Here is a 22,200-nt window from a genome sequence, read left to right on the forward strand (position 1 = left end):
GACAAAGCAACTTAAAAGGGAACTTCAAATGTTCCAACAACGAGACGGAGACTTGTTCTTTGAAGCATGGGATCACTTCAATTCCTTACTCCTAAAGTGTCCACATCACAACATCCCTCAAGATGAGCAGGTACAAATTTTCTATGAAGGATTAGATGATACGAACAAAGGGATGGTTGATTCAGCTTGCGGAGGAACACTTATGGAAATGAGTAGTGAGGAAGCTGTGGAAATTTTTGAGACATTAAGTGAGCACTCACATCAATTCTGTTCAAGAGGAAGGAAAGGAGTCAAGAGCAAAGGTATGTATGAGGTGAATCTCAGTGGAGGATCAACTAATTAGTTGGCTGCAGTAGAAAAGAAATTGGATATGCTTGTCAAAGCCATGACTGTTCAGAAAATTTCACCTCTGCAACAGGACACACAATCCTAGGTATGTGCTATTTGTTCCCATTTAGATCACACCACTGAGAAGTGTCCTTTTGCAGAACAAGAAGAGGTGAACTTTGTGGGACAAAACAATTATCCCCACAAGAACAACCCATACTCCAATACTTACAATCCAGGATGGCACAACCATCCCAATTTCTCCTGGAGTAATAATAAAGGACAGCAGAAAGGGACCCAACAAGCAAGTCAACCAGCTCAAGAGCCAAAGATGAACCAACTAGAGAATATGATACATAGCCTGGTGACTTCACAACAACAATTTATGGCCGATCAAAAACATGTCAATACAGAGACTGAGCAAGCCATACAAAAGCTGGAAGTGCAAATGGGTCAGATGGCAAAGGAGCTGAGTGAGAGGAAGCAGGGGGAATTCCCAGCTCAAACAGTACCTAACCTAAGCAATCACCAGCAGCTAAAGGCAGTCACAGTTCAAAGAGGTCCCACTCCTACAAGAGCACTTGAGCCAAATTCTGAAGAGCTCAAGTGCAGCCCTTCACACATGTCTTGATTATCCCTGATGTTTTGACATTTTACTTTTCTTTTGAAAAAAAAAAAATTATGATATTCAGGTACTACGATCGATCGCAGGGTCCCTGCGATCGAGCGCAGTTACCGAAATGGGCCTGATACCTTCTGTTAGGGTGATCGAACGCACCCCAGGTGCGATCGAGCGCACTATGCCCAGACATGTGCGCCTCTGCCTGAATGTGATCGAGCGCACCAGGTGTGCGATCGAGCGCACTTAGACAGCAGGGCCTGCGAACTATTTAGGTCACTTTTTCCCCAGGGCCCACAACCTCTCTCCCTGCGCCGTACAGTCCCTTCCCAAATCTCCACCTCCAGCACTCATTCTCCTCCTATTTTTCAACTAGATTTCACCAAATCCACTACACCACCACCATCTAAGACCCTTTTTCTGGCCACCATACCACCATCTTTCACCGAAAACCACATCACATTCCAACCTCACCCCAACCCTAAAACATCACCGAACACTCCTCCAATCTCCATATTTTTTCAATTTTTTTTGCAATAGTGGGTGTTTATCCACCCACATTGCCTCTGTGTTGGATTTTTAGTGTGTTTGCAGGGAGTTTGGAGCATCCTTGGCCTAAGTTGTCATTGTATCGCAGTGCACACTACGTGTTCGACAAAAGTCCCCAACCAACTCCCAAATGCCTAGAACACGTGCTTCATCTTCCAGAGGGTCGGAAGCTCATGATATTTCTCCCCCACCAGCTTTTGAAGAGCGGAAGCTCCTGTTTTAAGCCACCTTCGCCATTAGAGAAGATTTCCAAAACAACGAGGCAACTCAATGGGCGGTTGCCGAGTTTAGGCAAAAGGGTCTCAAGAAGCTCTTCAAACCAGTCACCACTACCGTCTACCGAAAGCTTGTCATTGAATTCTATGCCAAGCTCTCCCATGATTGTGACAACTTGGCTGCTGTCTCCTCCAAAGTTCGAGGGCAAATTGTTCATGTGACGAGGGCCGATATAGCCGCCGCCTTGCAGTGCAATGATGAGCACCCTCCCGAAACTGCCAATCTTGCCGAGCGACCGACCCGCTATTATGTGGCGGAGATCAACGAAGATATGTGTCAAGGGGACTATGCAGATGCCCACCACAATGCTAGAAGCCGGTCCAAGTTGCTGCAAAGGTTATGGTTTGTGGACTCGGTGCTTCATCGCAATGCCTTCCCCTTATGACACAAAACTCAAAGGCGAGATCAATTTCTACAAACTCTTTACGCCTTTGACAAGGATGCCTGGTATTCCATTCCCGAAATTATTTGGAATCAAATCCATAAATTTTGGAATGAAGTGCATGTTGGGGGAGCAGAGTCCACTCACTCATGGGGGTTGCCGTTCCCATACTTAATCACATATATTCTTCGAAAAAAGGGAATCAAGGGCACTGCAGCAGACGAACCAGTCACGACCACTCCCATATTTGCATTCGCCAATGGAATAAGAGTTGCTCTCATATGCCCCAAGCACTTCCAGAGGAAGAGGAAGAGGTAGAGGAGGTCGAGCCCATGGCTGAAGATGAACCGGTAGCTGAGATGGTAGCAAAAGCTGAAGAAGAGGCCTCCATTGATATTCGAGCCATCCAATACTGATCCCTTTGTGAGCAAATGGAGGGTCTTAGGAGACAACTAGCTGATCAAAGAAGGGAAGCTAGGGAAGATAAGGTCACCATGGACAAACGTTTAGCTGCCCTGGAAAATCTGATGCAGTCCATCCTAGCTAGGTTACCACCACCAGCTGGAGCATCTACTTATGGGCAACACTGAGAGAGGACCACAGTTTGGCTGAAGACGTAAAACTTAGCGCTCATGGGAGGCACCCCATAGCATATCCTTTTTATTATGATGTTTATTTTATTTTCCTTTGTGTTTTATTTTACTTTGGTGTGTTAATGTTAAAAGTCTTTTGTCATGTTTTTCAATTCTGTTTCTGCTATTGATCGCACCACACATGCAATCGAGCGCAGGTCTCCATCTGTGATGCTGCCGCACTCTGTTAGTGCGATTGAACGCACAACATGTGCGATCGAGCGCACTTGGCAGCATCTCCTAGTAATTTTCATTTTTACTTCGTTTTAGTGTTGTTTCTTTTTACTTGTTTGTGTGTTTTATTATTTTGCAGGGACAAATGTGCTTCAATTTAAGTTTGGGGGTGTGCTGTGAGTCATGCTTTCCAAGACATGGTCGACCATCTCCTGGGTACACTCTTTCCTTTACTTAAGACACTTTGGGGACAATGTGTCATTTAAGTTTGGGGGTATGGGCACACATGTTCACACACACTTTGTCCCAATTTTATGTTGTTTGTGTTTAAAAAAAAAAATTATGCATGTTCTTGTTGCTCAAAAATTTTAGGTTGATCTAGAAAGAATTGTGGCTTGAATTCATCAGTGAGCTTAAAATTTTGAACATATGATCTTATGAGTGAATCTGTTAGTTTGGTTACTTGCTTAGGCTAGTTGAAAAATCACATGTTTGATCTGATCACACAAGCACATTAGCACATAATTTGTGAGGTATGACATGAGGTTTGATATGTGTATTTCTACATCTTGAATGACATTGGATGACTTATTAGATGACACTATGGCATATATATATATATATATATATATATATATATATATATATATATATATATATATAAGTGAAATAAATGATCATTGATGGTTTTTACTGAGTAACTGGACCTCTTGTCTCATAGCATCGAGTGTTCACATCAAAAGGTGAAAAATTTGGATTTGATCATTATCATGGTTAGTTGGTTTTGTAGCCTTTTTTACTCAAGTTAGTAGGTCCTTAGGGGTGTCTCTACACCTAATGCCCTAAAACCATCTGGTTTGGGAGTCATTGACTTAACACTCGTTACATGGGTCAATTAGAAAGCTTAAGGGAATCAAGCATTGCACAACCTGACGAACAAAAAAAAGAAAAAAAAAAAAAAGAAGAAGAAAGAGAAAAATATGCCATTGTTGTTCATTATAATAGGGATTTCAGTGAACTTTGAGATATTGAGACATTGCACATTAGAAACAATTGGAAGCTTCATATTTATGTGCTAGTTCACTTTACCCTATTTTCAAACTTGTGATGTCTTAGCATGTCTTTTGTAAGTAATTAAATTTTAAAATTCCAATTCATTTTGAAGATGGAGTTTATCTTTTTAAGCTTGCTAATGAATGAGAATCATGGTTTTAAGTGATACCTTAATTTTCGGATAGCATAAACTCTTGCATGATGTTTGTGGGTAACATTTCTGGAAAACCCTCAAGAGACTTCACTCGTCCACTAGGGAATTCCTAGGGGTTTAAAAGGCTTGTTGCATATGCTAAATGCAATTGTACATCCCACAAAAGATGGATTTATCTTTTTGTTTTCAGTTTCCTTTTAGTTTTGAGTTTTGTATTGCTAAGGGACTAGCAATATGTAAGTTTGGGGGTGTGATAAGTGCTAAAATATTTATATTTTCAGCCCTTATCTTACATGTTTTAATCCTTTGGTTGTAGTTAATTAGACCATTTTACTTCCTTTTTGTATTTTTCATGCTTTTACAGGCTTTTGGAAGAAAGTGAAGTAAAACTGGGTGATTTAGGCTCAAAAAGAGAAGATGGAAAAATTGGAGCTCCTTGGTACTGCGATCAATCGCAGAGTACTTGTGATCGAGCGCAATACCAGAGAAGATGCTGCACGAGCCAAGCTAGGAGCGATCGAGCACAGGGCAAAAGAAGGATCGATCGCAGACCTGCGATCGAGCGCACACGGGCTGCGATCGAGTGCACCCGTGCGCAGGAGGCATTCCAAGTGGTGGCTACAATGTCCCTATTTCCATATTAGGGTTTTTCAAACTCCAAATTGTAATAGGATTGAAACCCTACGAAAACCCTAGGGTTTACTACTTTTTCAAGGACTTCTAAAGCCTATAAATAGACTCCTAAGCCTTTAGAATAGGAGGCTTGGAGAAGGGAGAAGAATAGGAGCTCTCAAGTCAAGTCTCGGGTTTATTCTTTCCTTTCTTTTCTTTTTATGAAGATGTTTAACATCAACTCTATGTGTAGCTGATTTATTTAGTAGGGCTAGATTGAAGCCCTAGTTATGTTAAATTAATAATTCAATATTGGCGCCTTGTGATGATCGTGTTGTGCTATTTAACTTGATTAATACCTGCTTGCATGAATTCCTCATATGTGTATGCCTGATCAACATGTGCATGTGGTATGGACTTGTTAGTTAGATCAATTTGGATGACCGAGTCCTGGGTTTAACTTAAGTAACAAAAGAATCCACACCGCGATTCTTGGGTTAATCAACATTGGGAACTAGGAGTATACACCCATGCCCTAGGCCTTGTGTGTTTGTCGATTTCCATAGAACATATGCTTTTCTAAAGAACAACTTAGTATATACCATGCTAAATCCTTTAGGAAAGAGAAGAGTTAGAGTATACACCCATGCCTAACTCGTTGCTTAGGGAAATCAATAGCTTAAGGAGTATACACATATGCCCTTAGGTTGGCAAACATTAAATATGCATAACTTGATCAAAGCATTGGCATATTGAAATACTAGTTTAAGATAATTAGTGGTGGATATCAAAGCCCTACCCTTTGTCATCATCACATCAACAATCAACTTTTATTTTGCTTTTGCTTAAGGAATCTATTTTTAAACATAAATTCAGCAATCCTCGTGGGAATGATCCTGTACTTGCACCTTATACTACCATGTTGACCTTGTGCACTTGCAAGTAAAACGTACAATTATTTACCTATTAATTTAGGTAGATTTTTGCACAACACTATGTTCCACTAGGGATAGGGCTGGGAGACGAACCATGGGGTCAATTACTAGTTAATTGATTTACCCATCATGGTCGTTACAGCTGGTATCAGAGCTTTGTGCTCTGAAAAGACAATAGGATAAAGAAAAAGAGAACTTAGGCCATGATCACACCTAAGTTTAGGTTAGATAGGCTGGTAGGACTTAGCCTCTAGATTTGGTCACTCGGTTCTAGACGAGTTGGTTCTAACTCTGCGTTTTGCTGCAGAGAATGCTGCCCCGAAGAAACCCTGCAACTGGACCTAACGCACTAGAACTTGGAAGCCCTAAAGGGAATGTTTACCCCGAGCCTATGGACATCCTAGTCTACGGTCCAGTACCCCGGGTAATCAAGTGATGGACACAATTGGCCATCTAGTGTCAGCCTTAGATCGCGATAGGGTTGCAAGGCAGCCAGTTGAAGGGACTAGATGCTCTTTGAATGACTTCTGTAGTCATCACTCGCAGAGTTTCGATGGAAGAGGTGATCACATTAGCGCTGAGAATTGGCTGAATGATGCGAAAGAGTTGTTAGCTACAATTGGGTGTACTAATGAGCAGAAGGTGGCTTATACAGCTTATAAGCTAACGGGGGAGGCCAAGTGCTGGTGGCAGGACAAGAAGGCGGTTCTTGCTGCCGATTTGGGATCAGAGACTGTCATTACTTGGGACATTTTTAACCACGAGTTTAATCGGCACTTCTTTCCCTAAGTAGTGCAGGAGGCGAAGGCAGGAGAGTTTCTGGAGTTGGTTCAGGGTAGAATGTCGGTGATTGAGTATGCCGCGAAGTTTTTGCAATTGTCGTGCTTCGGCATGTACCTCATCCCGAATGAGGAAAAGATGGCAAAGAAGTTTGAACGAGATCTAAACTCTCGCATTTAGATTATGATGAGCTGCTTTGACATATGATATTTCTCTCAGTTGGTGGATCGGGCTTCAATTTAAGAAGAGAGCCTGAAGGAGAATGCGGCTGAGTACGCGGATTATAAGAGGAGGGCTCAAGGACCTTGTACTTCGGCAAGAGGAGCCGAGCTAGCTAAGAGGATGGCAGTGGGGAGTTTTCCACCGTGGAGGTCATAAGGACATACCTCTGGTAATCCTCCAGTTCCGCTGCATAAGAGTCACATATCGGAGCTGTGTAGGAAGTGTAACCGAGTTCACTAGGGACCTTGTAGAATGGTAACCGGGCCGTGCTACCGGTGCGGCCTGTTCGGTCACTTCAGCAAGGACTATGTGGGCAAGGGAGTAGCCCAGAAACCTTTGGCGCCAGCCCGAGTTTACGCGCTTGTTTCAGGAGAATCGGAAGGAGGATCAGAAGTAGTGATAGGTACTGTCCCTATACTTGGATTTGAAGCTTCAGTTTTGTTTGATTCAGGGGCTTCCCACTCTTTTGTATCTATTATGTTCATAAGACTGTCTAGACTTGTAGTACGAACTTTGGAACCTAGTCTAGCTGTAATTGCCCCCATTGGTAAAACTTTGGTCTGTAAGCATGTAGTTTGCGGATGCCCTGTCACAATCTATGGAAGAGTACTTCCCTCAAACTTAGTTGTTCTCCCTATGACTAGTTACAACGTTATTCTCGGAATGGATTGGCTGGCAAAGCATTTGTCGATTATCGACTGCACTCGGAAGCAAGTTACGTTTAGGCTGTGGGGAGAAGGAAAAGTGATGTATGTTGGATCGCAAGTGAGGTCTTTACCTCCGACGATTTTGGCCGTTCGGGCCCGGAAGCTTATTCTCAGAGGAGGACAAGCTTTTTTGGCGTTTGTCATTGCCCCAGTTAAGGAAGAGAAGAGGGACCTGCAAGACATTCCTATGGTGCCACCACAGAGGGAGGTGGAGTTTGGGATTGGGTGCGTGCCAGGCACTAATTCTATATCAAAGGCACCGTATAGGATGACACCTTTAGAATTGAAAGAGCTAAAGGAACATCTCCAAGAGCTTCTGGATAAAGGATTTATCCGCCCTAGTTCATCACCGTGGGGAGCACCAGTGTTGTTCGTGAAGAAGAAGGATGGGTCAATGAGGATGTGCATCGACTACCGCGAGTTGAACAAGGTGATGATCAAGAACAGATATCCTTTGCCAAGGATTGACGATCTGTTGGATTAGTTGCAAAGAGCACGCGTGTTTTCTAAGATCGATTTGCGCTCAAGCTATCACCAAGTGAGGGTGAAGGAAGAGGACATTCCTAAGATGGCCTTCAAGACTTGTTACGGACATTCTGAATTCTTAGTTATGTCTTTCGGACTAACTAATGGCCAGCTGTCTTCATGGACACGATGAACAGAGTCTTTCATGACTATCTAGATCAGTTCACTGTGGTCTTTATTGACGACATTCTGGTCTACTGGAAGACGCCGGAGGAGCATCTACGGAAAGCATTAGAAAGGCTTTGAAGGGAGCAGCTCTATGCTAAACTCGAGAAGTGCGAGTTTTGGCTGGATAGCGTGTCTTTCCTTGGACACATACGAGATCCGAAGTTTTTTAGGACTTGCTGGTTACTACCGACACTTCATTAAAGGTTTCTCGAAGTAATCAGCACCACTTACTGCTCTGACTAAGAAGAACGCTCACTACGTTTGGATGAACGAGTGTGAGATGAGTTTTCAGGAGCTGAAGAAGCGCTTGATAACTGCTCATGTGTTGGCATTACCTATGGGATCTGGCAATTTCGTAGTGTATAGCGACGCCTCTAAGAAGGGTTTAGGGTGAGTGCTTATGCAGAAAGACAATGTTATTGCGTACTCTTCACATCAGCTGAAGACTTACGAGCAGAACTATCCTACACATGACTTGGAGTTGGTAGCAGTTGTGTTTGCGCTAAAGATTTGGAGACACTACTTGTATGGCGAGAAGTGTGAGATCTATACGAACCACAAAAACTTGAAGTACTTATTTACCCAGAAGGAGCTTAACATAAGGCAGAGAAGGTGGTTGGAGCTGATCAAGGATTATGATTGTGAGATCAATTATCATCCTCCCAAGGCTAACGTGGTGGCAGATGTGTTGAGAAGGAAATCAATGGTGGAGCTTGCCACTCTTGGGATTTCTCAACCCTAGTTGATTAAGGAGTTCGCTAGGATAGGATTGGAAGTAGTAGACGAAGGTGCACGTGCACCTAGGGGTGTAAACGAGCCGAGCTTGAGTGAGCTTCCCTTATTCAAGCTTGGCTCGTTTAAATTTTACTCGAACTCGAGCTCGAGTCGAGCTCAAGGGCGAGTCAAAATAATCGAGCTCGAGCTAATAATAAGTCGAGCCGAGCCAGATCGCGAGCTGGCTCTTATATTTAATGTTTTTGTTTTTAAATTTTTTTTTTTTTTAACTTCAAGTACTCTTAAACGGCTTAAGAAGTTAGTTTGCATATGAGTATTTGCTTAGCCTGGCTAGTCGAGTATGGAGCCTGAGTCAATACAGCAAGGCATTTGGTTTCAAAGAGAGAGGATATGCATCCTTTTATAGATAAGCAAACTTAGAGATTGATGTTTTCTTAACAATGTGGGACAAGTTAACAGATTGCATTCAGACTGCATTGGGACAACGCCCCCTACAAAAAAATATTTTTTTAACGTCTCTCTCTCTCAATCCCCCTCACCAGTCACAACGGATCTTCTACCTGAACTCTCATTTCCCACTCTCTCACTCTCGCTCACCAGACAGGTAGTGATAGTATTTGGGTCTATTTGATTCTTCAATAGTTTATGCCTTTCGCAATCTCCCTCAATAGTTTCTGCTTGATTCTTCTTCCTTTCTTTTGGGTCTGCTCTAATTGAATCGAGGTCTTTTTAATGATTGCTCTCTCTCTCTTTGATCACGAAGGGTCTAAAATTTTTCATTCTCAAACGCTTAAATATAAATGCAATTTTAAGGTTTTAATAATTATGAGATTTATAATTAATCATGTATTACTTAGTTTATATATATATATACACACGAGCTTATATGAGCTGTTCACGAGCTTAGCCGAGTCGAGCCGAGCTTACTTCATTTAATATTCGAGCCAGGATTTGTGTTCATGAAGTGGTTCATTTAATATTCGAGTCGAGCACGAGCCGAGCTTATGCGAGCCGAACCCAAGCTTGCTCGCGAGACGCTTCACTCACTTAACAGTCCTAGGTGCACCTATACACTTGGCTAACCTGATGGTTCAGTCAGAATTGCTTGCAAGGATCAAAGCCGCTCAATTGGAGGACCCTGAGTGCGCCAAGATCAAATAGTTGCTTGAAGAAGGAAAGGCAAGGGAGTTTTGTCTCACGGGTGATGGGTTGCTCACCCATTTTAAGCAAGTGTCTGTACCAGAGAGCGGGGGATTGAGGAAGGAGATAATGAGCGAGGCTCATCGTTCCCCGTACACTATACATCCTGGTGGTACTAAGATGTACCGTGACGTGAAGGGATTATATTGGTGGAACAATATGAAGCGAGATATTGCAAGGTTTGTGGAGGAGTGCTCAACCTATCAACAAGTGAAAGCAGAGCATCAAAGACCAGCAAGAACGCTCAAGCCCTTGCTTTTACCGAAGTGAAAGTGGGATGAGATCGCTATGGATTTCATTTTGGGGTTACCCAAGACATCCACTGGAGAAGATTCCATTTGGGTAGTAGTCGATCTCTCATAAAGAGTGCTCACTTCATTCCCATGAAGGTTAAGGATTCGATGGATAAGTTGGCCAGACTATATGTTCAGAATATAGTCCGTTTGCATGGAGTGCCATCAGCGACTGTTTCGGATAGAGATTCTCACTTGACTTCAACGTTTTGGCAAAGTCTTCAAAAGGAGATGGGGACGGAGTTGAAGTTTAGTATCGCCTTCCATCCACAGACAGATGGGCAGTCGGAGCAGACTAACCAAATTCTGTAAGACATGTTGCGAGCTTTTGCGTTGGATTTCAAAGGTAGTTGGGTCCAGCACCTACCTTTGATAGAGTTCGCCTACAACAACAGCTACAGGCGACTATTGGGATACTGCCTTACAAAGCACTTTATGGACGTAAGTGCCAGTCGCTTTTGTATTGGGACAACGTCGATGAAAGGTAGATGTTTGGGCTAGAGTTGATTCAGGACACTCGTGACAAGGTACTCATCATTAGGGAAAAGATGAGTGCAGCTCAGAGTCGGCAGAAGAGTTATGCTGATAACTGAGGGTGACCATTGGAATTCAATGTGGAGGATCGTGTATTCCTCAAGATATAACCCATGAGGGGAGTGATGTGATTTGGAAAGAAGGGGAAGCTCAGTCCTTGATTTATTGGACCATTTGAGATCACCCAGAGGATCAGGAGATTGGCGTATAGAGTCGCCTTACCCTTAGATTTGGTCAGAACGCATGACGTTTTCCACTTGTCGTTGTTGAGGAAGTACATCGCTAATCCTGATGCGTTCGTGGAATATGAGCCGTTGGGAATCCAGGAGGGATTGACCTACGTCAAAGAACCAGTGAAGATCGTGGATAAGAAGCAAGAAGTGCTACATACCAAGACAATCCCTATCGTTAAGGTATTGTGGCGTAACCATGGTGTCGAGGAAGCATCATGGGAGGCAGAGCAAGACATGCAGAGTCATTATCCGCATTTGTTTGAATGATTGTGTATGACTCTTTTCTTCAAAGATTATACTTGGACAGTATGCCTATTTCCGTTTTGGGTAATGGAATAGTTGACTAAGAAGGAGTTTCTTTTCACTACAGGATTATGGAACCTATACAGATCGACCCAGACTGCATATGGAACTACTCCTTCTGTGCGCTGCTGTACTTAGGAGTTGAGATTGATGAGGATTGGTACAGCGTTGGCAACATTGAGTATGACACGCTTGATGACTTACGAGGTGATCTTTCGCAGTCGTTTTAGGATGATGTAGTGCCAGTTAATGGATGGGAGGAGATAGCCCAAGAACCGACTGAGCATGATACCAATGACTCTACAGACGAAAGGTAACATTCTACTCCTCTTTTAAGTGTTGTTCTTTTGGTATTTTTGTTTATAAATTTCAAGGACGAAATTTTTATAAAGAGGGGAGAATGTAGTGACCCAAATAATCAACTAAGCTTAGGTAGGTTAGTTAGGGGGTTAATTTGGGCTTTGGGTCACTAAGGACACTAGAAGGGTAATTTGGGCTTTTGGAGCGGACGTATGCTAGGGTTAGCAGATGTACGCTCTTGTTTGCAGTGCGGGCATATACAGGGGGACCACCGTACGTACGCTCTGCAAATAGTACACGGACGTAAGCGGGACCACACGGATGTAAGCTACTTTTTGGAATACCCTTTGGATAATACCTGGATGTACGAGGCAACCTTTGGACTGCTGTGTAAATAGTGCCGAACATACACTAGGGTTGGCGGACGTCCGCTGCTTTTCTAGAGAGTTGGAAGAGCCCCTTAGCTATAAAAACCCCTTACCCCTCATGAATTCTCACGTTCTCTCAAGCCCCCAGGCTGAGAAAATCCATCCTTGTGTGTGTGTTGTGAGGTTTTGTGAGCTTCGGTGCTAACGGTGAGGAGATTCTTGAAGTTTGGCTTGAAGGAGGTAACATCGCTTTACCTAGTTTGTTTTTACGTTGTTATGCTGACCTAATGTTGTCTTCTGTTGTTAGTTATAGCTTTAGCTTTAGTTATGCATTAAATATTGTTTAGAATAATGTTGTTTTGACTTAGCATGATCGCGTTTGCATGGAGGTTTCATTTTGAGTTAGGAGACCTTAGGAAGCCCTTTGATAGCCTTAGAATTTGGTTTTGGAGAATAGGAGGACGAGTGGACAAAATGAGGTTCTCCCTAAAAACCTCGAAGCGGACGTACGGTCTGAAGTATCACAACGGACGTACGGTCCGGAGTGTGACATGGGACTTTATTTTAACTAGCCATCCGATAGCTGCTATTTTCTTGTTTTAGAGTTGTTTTGATAAAAATAGGACTAATAGAAGGTTTTCCACAAATTTGGGAAACCCGGATCATTTGGAATAGTCGGAGACGTTATACAACCCAGGTGAGTTTTAACTCACAAAATGGTTGTTGTTATTTTCCATGCACTGCACGACTATTTTGTGTACCAAAAACATTCATGTTTGCAACTCTCACAATTTATACTTGCTGCCCATGAACTTTAGCATTTTTGAGAAAAACGTTGTGCTGAATATGTTTAGAAAGTGAGACTTGTAAAAGCATGCATGTAAAATACAGACAAGATAATTTTGCATCGTATGATATGGTACACCAGTACGTGTGGGATAATGGCCATGGACTTACTATATATGTTAACTTTATTGTCAAATGTGTGTGTGTTATATGGGCCTTAGATCCAATGGTTGTTTTATGGCCAGTGCAGCCTTAATAGACGGTCATTACAGGATGGACATCATTAGCAGTGTGCGCCACCCGAGTTTGGACTCAGTCGTGCCGCTAGTATTATGTACAGTAGCATACAATATCCAGGGCACGAGTATTGTATTATAGGCCCCTCGCGACAATGCCAACCCTACTGGGAAGGGGTAATATCTCGGGTATATCATACTATTGAATTATGACTGTCACTCTATATCATATGCATATATTATATATCTATATCACACCCATGTAAATCTGTCATAATGGAACCATTGTTTTACTAAAAATTAGAGTTCATCACTAAACTGGCATGAACATTATTTGCATTAATATTCACTAAGTCTTAGACTTACCCCCCTTTTTATTTATGTTTTTCCCTATCATTGTTATCTTAGGACTAGGAGTCTTGGGGTTATAAATAGATGTTTAGAGCCTTGAGAATGCAGTTTTGATTATTTATTTGGTTTTCTCAATAAGAATACTCAAAGTTGAGTTTCTTCATTATTTTCCCTTAAATCATAGATAGCCTTTATTGTTTTGAGAAGATTTATTTGATTTTGGTGATAGTCTCACAATCTTAGGAATATTTATCCCTTCTACTTGCTGTTTTCTTGTTCACCACTATCCTACGCTGCATCACACATGCATTTTCTTTTGTCATTTCTCTCTAGTTGCGAATTTTCCCCAAGGGATGAGCAGCTGAGTACCATAAAATGTGGGCTCAGACAATGAATTTGGATTTTGTTTTCTTTTGCTAAGTGCATCCACATGGGTGTGATTCTATCATTTCATTTCATGCACTATAGACATGGTGATAAAAACTTATTGCCAGGGAGCGTGACTTTTAGTCTTTTAATTACTACACCAATGTCCTTTATCAGACAACGGGATGTGAGTTAGGAATAACTTCCACATATTTTGTTCAGCAAGGAAAACTAAAAACAAAAAGAGAGAAAATACCCCTTACTAGACATATAAAAACAAGTAACAAGTAATGATTCCATTATGCTATGTCTTTAATTATTGTAAAAGTGTACTTGGTAATCATTTTAATGAATTATTTCAAAATATTTTGAACTGAGTAAGACATTAATGGATTCTTTTACCACATAGATTTGTTAACTTTAACTATAATTGAATGTAATATTTGTGGTTTTCTCTTATTTTGTAGTTGAAATTGAACTACGTACGTGTATTTATTATCATAACCATTTTGAGATAAATGAACTTTCGGTTCAATTTGGATAATGTTGCTGTAGACCAAAATCGATGATTTTAAGTGGTTATGTACCCACCAATTGTGAGACTAATCATGATAAATTATTGGGATTTAGTGGTTCAATGTGGATAATGTTATTGTACACCAAAAAAATATGATTTTGAGTGGTTACATACTTGTCCAATATGAGACTAACCATGATAAATTATTAGGTTATTTTGCTTTATCATGCATAAGAGTTTATTGTGTGTTGCAGGCTTTAGCATGAATGTGAGATAAAAATTATGCATAAGAGTGTATTCTGTATTGCGGATTTTAGCATGTGTAAGATGAACATCTTATCATTTGGGGGAATGATGACCTTATGAGAGAATTTTTTTTGTTTTTGTTTTGTTTTTTTGGTTTTACATGGACATTAAATCTTGTTGTGATGTCCTTAGCTTTGGACAATCATGGTCTGTCTCTTTAATTATCTGCCATCATAACCCTAACGGGGACTAATTATGAATACTAGTATGAATTTCTCAATATCACTTAGTGGTTATAAGAATGGATTTGGTTACGAAGGTTGACACCTATTATATCTGCTGATGAAAATCTAAAGGGGAGAAATCTCAATCTTTGAGCTCCTTTGGACCATGTGGATATACTTTTTTCTTTCAGAATTGGAAAGGTTTTTATATGGTTTTGTTGCAGTTGGACATGTATAATCTATCACGATGTGATTCCTATTTTAACTCACTACTCTTCTAGTGCTCTTGTTGTGAATATTATTGTTGGTTTCAAAGAGAATTAGTGTATTATCCTCTATGTTGTGGCACAAATTGTTGGGTTACTTTTTTATACAAAGAGTGGAAATGTTGATTAAAGATAGTATCTTTGTCAACCTATTTTATGATTCAGATACTTGTGTTGATTGTGTTAAAGGGAGAAGAAGAAAGATTAACAGAAGTGATGATATTTTGGAACTGATAAATACTGACATATGTGGTCATCCCATTACTCTTGCAGCTCTACCTTTATTGATGATTGTTCATGTATGGCTTCATTGATCTCATTTGTAAAAGGTTGGAGTCATTGGTCATTGAAGTTTTAAAATTTTTAAGAATAACTTTACTTAGGATCTCTGAATCACCAAATTTCAAAAACTCTCAATTTCACCCCCTTAAACTTTCAATTTGATGCAATTAACCCCCCCCCCCCCCCCCCCCGGGTCAATTTTTTTTTTTTTTTTTTTTTTGTTATTAATTTCAAATTTGAAATTAAGGGTAAATTTTGAATTTTATAAAAGTTGTAGAGGTATAGAGGTCATTTTATCACTTTTAACACCCAAAAATTGATGGAGGGGGGTAGATTGCATTAAATTGACAGTTCGGGAACTTAAATTGGTTATGTTGTGCTATTTTATTTTCTTTTTGTGTTTTCTGTGTTTTTGTAGGTCATGGAATAAAAGAATGCGTTTCCGAAAAAGTTCCAAGCTTACAGCGCAAATTGGGAAGACCAGGAAGATATTGTTAAGCTTAACCAGTCATAATCGAGGACCTATATGATGTGGTTAAGTTTAATCAAATAAATGAAATGATTAAATCGGAATTCCTCCAATTGGAGTCAAAATCGGATTGGATTCAAATTTGGATTTTGCACATGTCTTAGTATTTTGACCATAACTTTCAGCTCAAGTATTCAATTGGAGTGGTTCTAGCGGCATTAGAAAGATAACTCAAACTTTTACAAATTATTGTGAAATAGCATTTTCCTAATTCGGACTTATGCTATGCCAAAATTGTCCCGCAATAAAAGAACGCAAATCTGGACGAATCCTATTCCGATTTGTACTAGGATTACTTCCTAATTGGACTAGGAGGCTAGACTCAGAATTTCCTAGGATTACTTGGGCTTCTAGGACTTTCCTAAGCCCTATAAATAGATCTCTAAGCCTCATTATTTGATAGATAATCTTGGGGAGAGGAATTTGAGGCTTCTTCAAGGAGTCGTTTTCGGTTTCTTCTTTCCCTGTTCTTCTTTAGTTTTATTTTAATTATGTGTAACTAAACTCCTTAGTATAGCTAGATTGAGGCCCTAATTATGTTTCTTAAATATATCAATGTTGGCGCCTTTGTGATAGTCATATTGTGATGCTTAACTTGATTAATTCCTGTTTTATTGAATTCCTCATATGTGTGTGATTGGCTATTATATGCATGTGGTATGAATTAGTTATTTAAGTCAATTTGGATGATCGAGTCCTGGGCTTAATAAAGTGACAAAAGAATCTCCTCATGGGTTCTTGGGTTAATCAACATGGAAAATCGGGAGTAAACACCCATGCCTTAGGCTACATGTGTTTGTTGATTTTCATAGATTTATGCTTTCTTAAAGAACAACTTAGTATACACCCATGCTAAATCCTTTAAGAAAGAAAAGAGTTAGAGTATACACCCATGCCTAATTCGTTGCTTAGGAAAATCTTTACCTTAAGGAGTATACACCCATGTCCTTAGGTTGGCAAACATTAGGTATTCATAATATGATTGGAACATTGACATATTGTTATATTATTTGAGCATGATTAGTGGTGGATATCAAAGCCCTACCTTTTATCTTTATCAAATAAAAAATTAATCTTTTCTCTTGTTTTAAATTGCAGAATTAATTTTTATCAAAATTTACCAACCCTCATGAGAATGATCTTGTACTTGCACCCCTTGTGCACTTGCGAGTTAAACGTACCAATTATAATCTGTTAATTTAGGTAGTATTTGGCACAACAGCCCACACTACTAATGACGTACGTCCTATAGTGACCCGCCTGTTAGGGCTGCGTCTGTCACAAAATAACCATTGGATCCAAGGCCTATATATCACATTTACAAACAGTTTGACCATAGAATCAAGTCTATACGGTAAGTCCATGGCCATTATACCGCATGTATTAGTGTACCATGTCATACAATGCATCTTATTAACCAGTTATTAAAGCAGTTACCAAGTTGTACAAAATATAGGCATGGTTTGGGGTGTTTGATAAGTGTCAAATATTGCATATTTGGACCCCCTTTATTTACATTAGTTAATCTTTTAGCTGTGTCGTTATGTAATGTTTTGTGTTAGTTTTGTGATTTTTAGTGTTTTGTAAATTGTTGAAGAAAAACTACAACTTTAAAGGGAAAAATACAAAGTTTGGAAGAAATCACACTTTGAGAAAACCTAGATGATGTGGTTAAGTTCAACCCAATCAAGGAAATGATTAAATCGAAATTTCTCTAATTGGAGTCAAAATCAGATTGGATTCAAATTTAGATTCTGCATACGTCTCAGTATTTTGACCATAACTTTCTGCTCAAATATCGGATTGAGGTGATTCTAGCAGCATTGGAAAGCTAACTCAAAACACTACAATTCAATAAGCACCATGAGAACAGTGAGCCCCCAACAAATCCTAATCTGCCTAGTGGCATGGAAGTAAGTACTGAAGCTCCTGCCAGCATCGCTGTCCCTCTTGAGACATATCAAGAACCCAAAGCTTCATATCCTGAATGTCTCAAAGAGCCATCTTATGTCAAGAAACTCAAGGATTTATGCACACAAGAGCGAAAATCTAAGAACCACTTTCCTAAGAAGATCTGTCGAAGTAAGCAATTCTACATAAGATGGCGAAATATCCTTTCAGATGGGTATGAAGTTTTGAAGAAGAAGGGGTGGAAAGGATTGGTTAGACATTCGCATGATCAGGGGAAGCGCTGTAAAGTTTTTCCTCCAGTTTATTTTCTGCACTTCACTCCACACATTCTTTCTTTCCTTTTTCATTACATGTTGTTTTTATTTGTTTTTGTTTCTAACAGCAATTAATCTTTTGGTGTTTGTTTCTATAAATATATATATATATATATATATATATATATATATATATATATATATATATATATATTATTGCTGTTCGTTTTGTAGACTGGTGTTTTGTTGTTTAAGTTTGGGGGATGCCTTGGCCTTGTTCATACTTAGATTTCCTTACTCCTGGTAATGTATTTCTATACTACGCATTGAGGCTAATGTGTAATTCAAGTCTGGGGGTATGAAAAACACTTTGTTTGTTTATTTTTGTTTTTATTTGTTTATTTTGCTTTGTCTTTTTGTGCTAAAAAAATTGAAAAAATAAAAAATAAAAAATTGTGTTATGTTGTTGTCGAGTTTGAGTTAAACTGTGACTGTGGTTTCCATTTCATTGGATTGCTTAAAGGATTGAACATCATCGTTATGTCACTAGGAGTCTGAGTCCTTTGACTTATTTTTGGGTAAAAAAGATTTTATTTGTTTTTAGATAAATTTTTATGAGCACATTAGCATGCTTTTTGTGAGGTATGATGTTTGAGCTTAAGCTTGTTCGTTTTGAGATTTATCCACCTATGGATGAATAACCTTGGCTTGCAAGATATATATATATATATATATAAAGTGAAGAAAGATCATGTTGAGTTTTCTGCTGAGTAACCGGACCTTTTCCCTCATTAAGCATTGAGTGTTTGTGTCAAAATGTGTGAAGTTTAGTGTTGATTTAAGATATGGCTAGTCTGGCTTCGTAGCCTTTTTGACTTAAGTTAATAAGCCCTTAGGGATGTTCTACATCTAGTGTCTTAAAGCCACCTAGCTTGGGAGTGATTGGCCTAACACTTGTTACATGGGTCAATTATAAAGCTTAAGGGAGTTAGACATTCCAGAGCCTGTAAATTTTTTTTTTTTTTACAAAAAAAAAAAAATGGAGAAGAAAAATGCATATCCTGCCTTTGATATTTCATATGTTAGGGATTCTTACAAATTTTGTGGAACTTGTTTTGAGTTTAAACTGAAAGCTTCATGATTGTATGCTATTACACTTTACACTTTTCAAAACATACGAGGTCTCAATTGTCCATTTATGAGTGAGTTGATTCTGGATTTCATTTCGATTGAAATGGTGGTGTTTGTCTTTTTAAGCTTGCTCATGAATAAGAATCATGGTTTGTGTGAAACTTCTTTATTATTAACAACATAGTGCTACAATGTTTGTGGGTATCACTCCTGTTAAGCACTCACGAGACTTCACTCGTCCACTAGGGATGCCTAGGGGTTTAAAATGCATGTTGCATATGCTAAATGCAATCATCTCTCCCACGGAAGAGGATTTATGTTTCTTGCTTTCATTTTATTTTTCGTTTTGTTTTGCTAAGGGATTAGCAGAATGTAAGTTTGCGGGTGTTTGATAAGTGCCAAATATTGCATATTTGGACCCCTTATTTACATTAGTTAATCTTTTAGCTGTGTCGTTATTTAATATTTTGTGTTAGTTTTGTGTTTTTAGTGTTTTGTAGGTTGTTAAAAAAAAAAACTAAAGGGAAAAATGAAAAGTTTGGAAGAAATCACACTTTGAGAAGATCTAGATGATGTGGTTAAGTTCAACCCAATCAAAGAAATGATTAAATCGAAATTTCTCTAATTGGAGTCAAAATCAGATTCGATTCAAATTCAGATTCTGCACATGGCTCAGTATTTTGACCATAACTTTCCACTCAAATATTGGATTGGGGTGATTCTAGCGGTATTGGAAAGCTTACTCAAAATCTACAATTTATTATGAAATAGGATTTTCCTATTTCGGACGTTTACTATACCAAAAGTGTCCCACAATAAAAGGATACAAATCTGGACAAATCCTATTCCGATTTCAGACTTCTATTTGGACTGGGAGACAGACCTCTGAATTATCTAGGTTTACTAGGGCTTCTAGGAATTCCCTAAGCATATAAATAGACATCTTTGCATTCAAGAAAAGATATAGAATTCCAGAGACAAAAATTCACAACTTCTCTCTTTAGTTTAGTTTTTGTTATGTTTAGGTTTAGGTTTAGATTTTATTTTTATATGAAGCTAAATTTCCAACTGAGGTTAGGGATGAAGCCTCATCAATGAAGGGCAACATTATGTTCATGTAAGTCAATGCTATTCAATTTTATTGAGCTTTTATATTTCAATTGTTTTACTTCTAATCAATGTGTGAGATAATTCTTTGATATCTTTTGTGATTCAATGATACATCTGATGATTTGAGATAATTTCATATGATTGATTGGTTGGTTTTTAACTCATAAAAAATTAGATATCCCTTGTGATTTATTCTACGGATACATCTGATGTTTAGATTTAATTTGGATATCTTGTTGTGATTTATAGATACACTTGATGATTTAAATTAAATTGGATTTCTTTTGTGATTTGTGTGAAAGAATGGATACATGCGATGGTTTTGATTAATTCTTTTGAAGCAAAAGTAAAACATACCTAAGATTTTATTGTGAGAACTTTGGATAATATTGATGAACATGAGATGTGTTGTAATGATTTGGTGAGTGTGGATTCCACAACCTTAATCTTTATCTTTTGTTTTATTTTATTTAGTTTGTGTTTATCCTTTAATTTTCAAAACTCAAAATTAAAACTGTTTTTGGACTAGGTTAGGATAAAATTAATTTAGATATAAGTTGTTCTTTCAAAAATACAATTCTCTGTGGGATCGACTTCGCACTTGCAATCCATTAACTACAGTTGATTCGTGCACTTGTGAGTTAATATAAATTGACACAACATTGGGCTTATTTCCTTTTTGTATGGAGGTGTTGTTTTGAGATCATATGTCCTAGATATCCTTTTGGTAGCTTTAGAACCAGTTTGGGGAGGATAGGAGGATGGTTGAACCAAATGAGGTTCTACCTGAAACTCTCTAAGCGGACGTACGGCCATGAGCCCGGACGTACGGTCAAGAGTGTTCTAGGAAACGCCACTTTATCCATTCGTCCTATAGCCTCTGTTTTGATGTTTTAAGTTTGTTTTAGTAAGATTAGAACTGATGATAGGTCTTTTCTCAGTATTAGAGGTTATGGAGCCTCAAGGGAATTTTATGAAGAAGTCTTACAGCACAGGTGAGTGTAAACTCACATGGATGCTTGTTGTTACTTTTCCTGCATTGCACGTCTATTTTATATATATCAAACATGCATATTTTGCAACTCTCATTAAATACATTTTGGAACTACTGTGAACTCTCTTTTGCGAAAACGTGTGTTGGTTAATAAGATAATGATGAGGCTTGTAAAATTATACATGTAAAAGACTGATAAGATTAATTGCATCGTATGACATGGTACACCGGTACGTGCGGTATAACGGCCATGGGCTTACTATACAGGTTAACTTTATGGTCAAATGTGTGTGTGGACTTTGGATCCAATGGTTTTGTGACCACGACGCAGCCATTCCCAATGGATGGTCACTATAGGACGGACATCGTTACCAGTGTGGACCACCCGAGGTCAGACTCGGTCATGCTACTAGTATTATGTACGGTAGCCATGCAATATCTGGGACACCGGTGTTGTACTACAGGTCCCTTGGGACAGCGTCAATCCTGCTGAGAATGGGTAATATCTCGAGTAGACCATATGGTTGAACTATTAATGTTACTCTATATCATATGCATATATTATTTCTATATCATATTCATGATAAACTGTCATCTCATAATGTTGCATGTGCTTTACAAACAACTAAGTTCACCATTTAATGACGGGTACGTCATGTGCATTTATACTCATTAAGTCGTCGGACTTAGCCTTGTATTAGATAGTTTAGCAGAAGATGGATACCGCAAAGCATCTGGTTATCTTGGAGGATTCGACCCGGGAGATGCTTAAGGACTTACTGCAAGCTTAGGTGGATACTCACGGTAACTAGTACTTTTGAGTTATACTATAGACTTTGGAGATTGATGTATGCTTGCATATTAAGGTATAACATAGATCCCGTGTAATGATGATGTGTATAGTATGATTTTAGTT

At 39.1% G+C, this 22,200-nt stretch overlaps 2 protein-coding genes across 2 annotated transcripts; both read left to right on the forward strand.

Moving 5' to 3' along the window:
• The first annotated feature begins 6,148 nt into the window (after positions 1-6,148).
• Positions 6,149-6,673, forward strand: LOC148584561 (uncharacterized). Its single transcript, XM_088518504.1, has 2 exons — positions 6,149-6,448; positions 6,512-6,673. The coding sequence occupies exons 1-2, from the start codon at positions 6,149-6,151 to the stop codon at positions 6,671-6,673; spliced, it is 462 nt and encodes a 153-aa protein (XP_088374630.1).
• A 3,446-nt stretch (positions 6,674-10,119) lies between these two features.
• Positions 10,120-11,643, forward strand: LOC148584562 (uncharacterized). Its single transcript, XM_088518505.1, has 4 exons — positions 10,120-10,229; positions 10,382-10,651; positions 11,074-11,367; positions 11,481-11,643. Exons 1-4 carry the CDS (start codon positions 10,120-10,122, stop codon positions 11,641-11,643), a joined length of 837 nt encoding a protein of 278 aa, XP_088374631.1.
• The last annotated feature ends 10,557 nt before the right edge of the window (positions 11,644-22,200 follow it).

This window comes from Corylus avellana, chromosome 7 (assembly GCF_965113065.1).
Source record: "Corylus avellana chromosome 7, dhCorAvel1.hap1.2, whole genome shotgun sequence".
In the NCBI taxonomy this organism is placed as follows: Eukaryota; Viridiplantae; Streptophyta; class Magnoliopsida; order Fagales; family Betulaceae; genus Corylus; species Corylus avellana.